Source organism: Mesoplodon bidens (genome assembly GCF_964165515.1).
Source record: "Mesoplodon bidens genome assembly, contig: HAP1_SCAFFOLD_363, whole genome shotgun sequence".
NCBI lineage: Eukaryota > Metazoa > Chordata > Mammalia > Artiodactyla > Ziphiidae > Mesoplodon > Mesoplodon bidens.
In genome coordinates this window covers 464,396-473,000 of record NW_027671820.1, presented here as the reverse complement: position 1 = coordinate 473,000, position 8,605 = coordinate 464,396, and the positions used below count along the sequence as shown (strand labels likewise).

The 8,605-nt window shown below is 49.3% G+C and overlaps 1 protein-coding gene across 1 annotated transcript; it reads left to right on the top strand.

Moving 5' to 3' along the window:
• The first annotated feature begins 6 nt into the window (after positions 1 to 6).
• On the top strand, positions 7 to 889 carry LOC308610981 (V-type proton ATPase 16 kDa proteolipid subunit c-like). The gene has a single exon (XM_081259935.1). It carries the CDS (start codon positions 14 to 16, stop codon positions 341 to 343), a length of 330 nt encoding a protein of 109 aa, XP_081116061.1. The 5' UTR covers positions 7 to 13; the 3' UTR covers positions 344 to 889.
• The last annotated feature ends 7,716 nt before the right edge of the window (positions 890 to 8,605 follow it).

Below are 8,605 nucleotides of genomic sequence, written 5' to 3'. Positions count from 1 at the left end.
AGCCATGTCTGTCATGCGGCCGGAGCTGATCATGAAGTCCATCATCCCGGTGGTCATGGCCGGTATCATCGCAATCTATGGCCTGGTGGTGGCAGTCCTCATTGCCAACTCCCTGAATGATGACATCAGTCTCTACAGGAGTTTCCTTCAACTGGGCGCTGGCCTGAGCGTGGGCCTGAGTGGGCTGGCAGCTGGCTTTGCCATCGGCATCGTGGGGGACGCTGGCGTGCGGGGCACTGCCCAGCAGCCCCGGCTATTCGTGGGCATGATCCTGATCCTCATCTTCGCCGAGGTGCTCGGCCTCTATGGTCTCATCGTCGCCCTCATCCTCTCCACAAAGTAGCCCCTCTGGGCCCACCAGCCACAGAATATGATGTAAAGACCACCCCCTCCTCATTCCAGAACGAACAGCCTGACACACACGCACGGGGCAGCTGCCTGCCAGTAGTTGGTCTTGTAAATGCGCAGTGTCCTAGTGCCCATCGTCTGTTGCCCCCAGCCTTGCCCCTGTCCGCCCCGTGCCGTGGACATCTGGGCCCACCACTCCCGGTCCAGGCCCCTGACCAGTGAGGATGCAGGCCTCTGGCCGCCCCCACCCATCTGCCCTAGAGTGCTCTGTGTATAAGGATGAATTAGAGTTGTCATTTTCTCTTCACTGGATGTTTATTTATTAAGATTTGACCTGTTCATACGTCTATGGAGCAGCCCTCCGTCTCCCAACTCTATAGTAATCTTAGGTAGACTGTTGCGTTGTGCGGTTACCGTTTGCCCTGAGACGCGTTGGATGGAACCACCTCCTGCAGCCCTGGCTGCCAGGGCCGTGGCGCAGTGTGTTGGGCCCACCGGGCCCTGGCGCCGAACCGTGTCCAATAAAGTTCTCGGATGTGAATGAGGAAACTGGAGGTCAGGCTGGGGCAGCAGGAACGCAACTCAATCACTTCCTCTCCGGGGCCCACCCTGCAGTGCCAACTGCCCGCCCTCCAGCCCAGGAAGTAACCGGTGCCGCCTCCAGTCCTCGAGCGCTAGGAGGGAGGGGGATCGCAGTTCACCCTTCGTAGGATACGGCTTGGCCGCCCCCAGCTCTCCTTCAGAAGCGCTGCGACACGGCATCGCCCTCGGGGCAGGGCCTTCGCACTTCCCTCCTCCTGCTCCCCTCCTCCCAAAAGACCAAGAGTTCCCGCCTCCCGCGAAAGGCGGGAGAAGCGCGGGGCTTGCTGCCCACCCCTTCCCCAGCAGGAGCAAAAGCGGCCCGCCAGCAGGGCAGCACAGTGCACCCTCACCCTGCGGATGGCTGCCCACCCCACACCTCAGCTGGACCCGGGCCTCCGCTCCCCCCTGGGGCGGCTCAGCCTCTCCACCCCCCAGCCCCCCGCTCGCAAGGCGCGGCCGGAAAGACTGCGATCTTCTGCCTACCGACACCCTCCCGGCCCCGTGGGGTAGAGGGCAGAGGCACTCCCTCCACCTCCACCTCCAGCCCCCCCACCCCCACTGGGTAGGGAGAACGGACCTCACTCCCCCTCTCGGGTAACCAGACGGCCTCCCTTTGCCTCGGCAGGGTGAGGGGCATCTATCGCCCGCCGACGTGGAGGTCGGGGGCAGAGACACTCCCCCCGCCACCGCCATCACCTCAGAAACGAGAACGAGCCCTTCTCCCGCCAGGGTGAGGGCCTCTCAACCCCTCAACGGGGCGGACGGCTTGCGGGGCCCTCTGGAGAAGCAACAGGCGCCCCCATCCCCCTCCCAGCCGAGGAACGCCGAACCCCTCGTCCCTCAGCTGTTCACCTCCACAAGCTGGGCCCAAGCCTAGGTGAACGACTGTACCTCACTCCGCCCCCTGCGCCATTTTATCGCCCCCTCACCGACCTCCCCCACCCCGAGGCTGCCGGGCCAGCGCCAGGGGGAGGGCAAACAGGCAGTAAAAAAAAAAAAAAAAAAAAAAAAAAAATGATGTTGTATTTAGGAATATATTTAATTTCGAATGTACCAATAGTGTATATAATCGCATGGGGACTATATACACTAAAGAACACACCGGAAAATTCTGGATTTTATGGTAAATGTATTCTTTTGGGTTGCTTTGGGTTCTCAAAAAAAAAAATTAGAAAGAAATCAAGAGCCCAATATAAAGAGCAAGATAGCAACCCTCTTGTCTGTTATCCTCTAAAGGGGTAACCCCTTGAATTTTGAATAAAATCGATGATGGAAGGAGTTTTAACAGGCACGTACAATGGAATTTTTATCCTTATAAAAATCGTTACTGGGCTTCCCTGGTGGCGCAGTGGTTGAGAGTCCGCCTGCCGATGCAGGGGACACGGGTTCGTGCCCCGGTCCGGGAGGATCCCCCATGCCGTGGAGCAGCTGGGCCCGTGAGCCATGGCCGCCGAGTCTGCGCGTCTGGGGCCTGTGCTCCGCAACGGGAGAGGCCACGACAGTGAGAGGCCCGCGTACAGGAAAAAAAAGAACAGTCGTTACTAATTTTCAAACATATAGGCTTGAATGCTAACAAATTTTAAAGTACTTATTTTGCAATATAGAGAAGAGCAAACCTTCATCTTAAGACAGGAAATCTAGCTTTGCTCTCCCCAATTCATGCAGACAAAGTTTTCCAAAATTGAGAGTTTTGGAAAATACTTTTACTAACCAGTCTTTCTAAAAATAAATTACTTTTCAAAATTCCAGAACTGAGACTGCTTTAAATGTCAATTTTATTTTAGGTACAGCCAACTTTCTATTGTAGACTAGTAGTGGCCTTTGGTAACTATACAATGTATGAACGTGTCTTTTTTTCTTAATGTCAGAAATATTATTTTGCAATTTATTCTTATTACCTGCCTTAGAATATAGAGTTCTATGAAGAGAAAGGCATTGTGTTATTTACAGTTGAATCAACATAACAGTCCAGGTTCTGAAATGTTGGAAGTTCTCATTAAATATTTCACAATAGAAAAATTTATAAATGAATGAACAAGGTGATTTAGCTTATGTTTCTCCTGCATGAATCCTTTATGCTAATAATTCCTGAATCGTATTTTCCCTTTATGATCAGATAGTTGTTACAGTGTCCCTCCCTTTCCTGGGTGTGTGTGTGTGTGCACTCAGATGCACGTACACACAGTAATGTTGCAGCTAACGTCATGGGTTTAAAAACATATATTTTTAAGATTTTTTTTTTTTGGATGTGGACCATGTTAAAAGACTTTTATTGAATTTGTTACAATATTGTTACTGTTTTATGTTTTGGTGTTTTGGTTGCAAGCCATGTGAGATCTTAGCTCCCTGACCAGGGATTGAACCCGCCCTCCCTGCATTGGAAGGTGAGGTCTTAACCTCTAGAATGCTAGGAAAGTCCCCGTGATGGCCTTTATAGGCCCTAGAATACCATTTCTCAACCCATTAGACTTCAATGGGCCCCAGGGGTACAACGAATGTTTTGGCCAGCAAAGAAAAAGAAAGGGAACGGAAAAGGGGCCAGAACTCATCATGCGGCCTGTGCTCTCTCTCTAGCTAGCCTTCTTGAAGGTTTAACTGACAAAATAGACACTGTCTCTATGGTGATCTTTCTCCCGGAACATTTTTTAGTACCATTTTTCGACATCAAAGAGTAAAGCTTTAAAGGTAGACTCACCAATGGCTCTCTGTGGGATCTCCTTTGTGTTTCTATGATGTAGTATATGCCACCCCTTATCGTTCTAATACATTCTTAAAGTAGAACTCTTTTTATGTCTGCAAAGATCTTTCACCTTCTCAGTCCTGAAGATATCTATCTGTTCTTCTTGGACAAAAAAAAAAAAAAAAAAAAATAGAAACCCAGGGCTACAAAATGCTAAGTAGGGATTAAACCACCTCTGACTCTGAATTCTTGAGTTCTTCCTGTCCATGAACCCACAATTACTCACCTTTCTTTAAATATAATTAATGTATATGTTTTTAAAAAGTCATATGGGAAATAGTAAATAAAAGTTAAGTAATAGAATTAATTGAAGCAGCAGAGGTTAATCACAAAGTATGTGTGTATTTATCCTTGAAGCCATTCATCCCGAACGTGTATACAAATATTTGGACGCTCATGGAAGGGTAAAGACGTATCATACTATATTTTACATTTTCTGTTAACATTCATCGTTGTTTTCCGATTGATCCCAGTCTGTGTAATTATGATTATAATGTTATAAAGAAAGAATGTATCTAATTGATCAACAGTGACAGAGTATTAACAGAAAGCGGGCCCACGCTTACTCACCACAATATTTCATCATTTTGAAGGACACATACTCACTCAGTAGTGCTTATATATTTGCAAATACTGATCTACTGAAGCAGGTTGGCTTCGTTTCTCCTTACTTGACGCTGAGTATGGCTTTCGGCACTTCTCAAAACCCTTCACTCTCAACATATTGATATTGTATATTTAAAAAGAAGACAAGGGCTGAAGGACTTAATTATTGACTCACTTGCATGCTGACACATTCTTTATAGACTATTTTCCCAGTAAGAGTTTTCTGATGTGAATAGCGAGTGAAAGATTTTCCACATCATCTTTAGAATGGGCATCTCCTCAGCGTGAGCCCTTTCTTGTTCAGTCAGGAATATGGAACCACTGAAGAATGTCCTTCCTTCATGACACTGAGACTACTTTTTCAGTGTGAGCCCTGTCATGTCTCATGAGTCCAGGTCTAATGGAACTCGAGCATTCATTTCATCCGATTTCTTCTACAGCAGTGATTAGATGGTGTACCCCAAGAGGGCTCTCCTTGTAGTAAACCTTGGGCTGTCTTCTCTACTGTGTCAGGGATGCAGCCCACTCTGAGCTCTCTGTGTATCCTGAGGCTGGAGCTCCACCTGAAGGCTCTTCCACCATGATTACAGGCTCCGGGTTTCTCTCCACATGACGTTCCTGGTGAGTTAAAAGGGATAATTTCTGGCTGAAGGCTCAATATCATTGATTAGAGACACAGGGTTTCTACTCGGTATGAATTCTCTGGCGTTTATAAAAGCGGGAGCTCTGGGTAAAGGCTGCACCACCTGGATTCCAGACATAGGGTGTCTCTCCTGTGAGTTTTCTAGTGCGTATAAGCGTGAGAGCTGCGTTTCAAGGCTTTTCCACACTCACTGCCTTTGTAGGGTTTCTCATCAGTGTGAATTCTCACCCATGACTAAGGTTATGGCTTCGACTAAGTGCTTTCTCACATAAATGATATTCATTGTGGTTTCTCTCCTGTGTGACTGTGCTCATGACATTGAAGGGTTGCATGGTCACCGAAAGCTCCTCCACAGTCATTCCAAGCATAGGGCTTCTCCCCCGTTTGAGTTTACTGGTGTGAATAAGTGTCAGCTCTCTGGCTGCAGTACCTTTATAAGGTTCGTCTCCTCCAGTGCGAGCCGTTGGTGTATACATGCGAGGCTTCAGCCGAATATTTTCACACGTTCAGGACATTTGCAAGAGTCACTCCAGGGTGCACTCTCTCATGTTGTCTAAGGTTGGAGGGTGACTAAATGCCTTCCACATTCTGAGTTCTGCATGATTTCCCTCTAGTATAATTAGCTTAAGCCTCTCGCATTCGGGCTGAAAGTGCAACACACGTGGAGTTAAGGTTGCTGTATGCGAAATGTCCTCATATCCGTGGCATTCTGTGAGCTCTTCTCCAGCATGAAATCCCTGCTGTTGACAAGGAAAGAGAGGCTGTTAAAGATTACTCACATCATACTCATTCAGTCATTTCCCGACATGTGAATTCTAGGCGGCGCCCTCCGTGATGGTCTTCATTCAAAATCTCCGCATACTCGTTACTTTCACAGGTAATGTTAGTTTGCTGAATTCACACAGATTTTCTGTCTGGTAAACCCTCACTGGTCATAGCCTTCTGATTAAGTTTTAGGTCTTCTTTATGTTTCCAACACCATATCCATGAGCTCTGTTTAATCAATTACATTTTCATTGACGCTCAGGTCAGAGTTTGACATGTAATGTCAAATGACATGGGTCCTCAGATTAAATGGATAGAAAATCTCCTGGCCACAGGTCCAAGGCCATGGAGGGCAGAGCTAGGGTGGAGGCTCTGATGTTGCTGATTCCCACGTGGGGAGGAACCAAGGTGACTGAGGACAATTGCATCCGGGGCAGCGGGGTGGGCAACAGGGAAGGTGGGGTGCTAAAGACCTGGAATGGGTGTTGTTGAACAAATGACGGTTCCTTTCACCAAGAATTATTAAATAAGAACTTTGGAAGAGGTGTCCTTGCTGTGGAGACAAGACTCTCCAGGAGCCCATGGTAAGGGTTACCTGGGAATTAATGTGAACCCTAGGAACTGAATCTTAATAAAACAGTAACTGTGAACAGTAAGTCGAATCAAAGTGTAGCACCCGATCATTTGCATTGTTTCCTGCCAAATGGAGATATTCTGTACTCCCTACATGCCGAGGAGCCAATGCAGCCTTGCTCTTGACCATGGGAGGAAAAATCGTTCCTTCTGTCTGCGCATGCCTGTGGGTAAGCTGGCAGGGGTCACCCCCAGCTGGGTGGTTGGCGATTCACGTCTGGTGGATCTAACAATAGTTTGAAAGCCTGGCTTCTCATGGCTGCTTTCTCTTTCCTCAGATTTATCTGCTTGATTTTCGGATTGGCCCTGCCCAAGGATGCAGGCGAGGGCAGGTGGTGGCAGAGTTCCTGATAATGAAACAACAGGTGAGAAAAAAAAAAAAAAAACAAAAACCAAAAAAACAAAAAAAACTTAGTTTGATTCCTGAATTGATCCGGCTTTTGCCAAATGGTCAGGTTTCTACTTTGGGTCCGGATCTTCTAAGTGCACCCAGGAAATAGTAACTCCAGTTATGTGCACCACCCTGTTAAGGATACAGCAGGTCAGGGACCAATGTAGAAACACTCTCTTTCCCGACATTTACGTTCACTTCTTCCAGCCTCCGTTAAGGCTGTGACCTCACAGAAGACGGGAGAGGTATTTTCCTTCTCTTCTTTTAAAGGTCGTCCCTTGGGCTCCGTGGCCTCCTTCATCATGCTACTGGCTGTGGTGGACTTAGGAATGCGGTGAACACAGGGGATAGAGAATGACTCAGAACAGAAATCTGTGGGGAGCAGGCGTTTCATCAGGTGAGTCCTGTGTCATAGGTGCTGTGGTGAGCGGGGGTTTGGTGAGAGAGAGCAATAAAGAATCATTTAGTTTTCCTAATTTAAAAAGCTTAACTTTTTACAGACTACTCCTAAACATTTTGACAGCTTCCAAAAGATAAACGTAAGTTCCTTAGCAAAGTTATTCACATAAGTGTTTTCCTTTGTGCTCTTAAACTTCATTCCATTTAGGAAGTTGAATGCAATGTCTGCAGATTCTCATTTTCTTAATTGTGACTGTGTATGGAGGAGAAGGGCCATAGTACACAGAACCAAATGTCGAGCGCTGGACAGCAAATGACAGTCTGGAGAGCTCCAGGACCTCACTCCCACGCAGAGACATCAGTAAAACAACCAGGACCTGCCTGAATGAGCTGGGGTTCTAGCCCAGGGAACCCCAGAAGTGGGAACAATGGGCTTTCTGATCCCACCATTGGCAGCCCTGGGAAGTGTGCCTATTAGACCCGGGGATGTGTGTGTGTGTGTGTGTGTGTGCGTGTGTGTGTGCGCACACGTGTGTTTGTTTCTTTTTCCTGACACCCCTGGACTTGCCGAGTGTGCGTCACTGTTGCATGAAAGCTACGGCCATGTGGTGCTAAAGTTCTAAGACCCTCTCAGTCTTGTATCTTCCTGCGTTGCATACATACAATTTCTCTAATAGGTCCAGATGCAAATGTTCAGTTGTCTCCTTGGCTCCCACCTGCAATGGCATGGGGTTGTCTTGCTTGGGAAAGCAGCTCTAGGCTCATGGAGAGAAGAGCTGCACGGGTGTAGGGTGGGCAGAGAGAATTGGAGAAAGCAAGTGAATTGCTATGGTCTCCTGATCCGGAGGTAAGAGGCTGGGCACTAAGGCAACCCAAGTCTTCAGAGTCAGGCTTCTGACTGCAGAATTCTCTACATTACCGTGAGGAGCGCATCTCCTTCGCGTCAGCCTCCTGCCCACATCTTCCCAGCCCCGTCCGCTGCTGGGGTCGCGTCGTGCCATGCCGAGGCGAACTGGCAGGTAGCTCCTTCGGCGGACGCACGGAGACGAACGCGAGCCTTTGGGCGGTCGGAGCTGCTCCGTCGCCGGCCAGCGATCAGAATCCATCCCGCTGACGTTCAAGCCCGTTGTCGGGAGCCACCTGCCGGCCGCTTTTATATTGTCCCTTCCCTCCTGAGCTTTGGCGAACTTGGCGAGGGATGTGATTCGCCCGCCAGGCGCGGGCCAGAGTTCCGGGAGGCCGGCGACGCTGGCGGCGACCGTCCCGCTGGTTCGGAGCGGTGGGCGAGGCCTGCTCTCACCGGAGATTGAATGTGGAGCGCCGTGTGTTGTGGGGCCGCCGCTGAGCTCCTTGGGAGGGTTAGGGGGAGGTCTGCGCCGGTCGACCAGCACTCCCTGGTGTCCCTTGGCCCGCGGAGACACCCCCCGCCCCCCACACACACGTCCTGCTACGCGTGACCAGGAGAGGATGTCCGTGCCCGACGTCGTACTCCGTGGGT

Excerpts from the sequence above, each read along its gene's own strand:
- LOC308610981 (XM_081259935.1), top strand. The coding sequence starts at position 14 with ATGCGGCCGGAGCTGATCATGAAGTCCATCATCCCGGTGGTCATGGCC.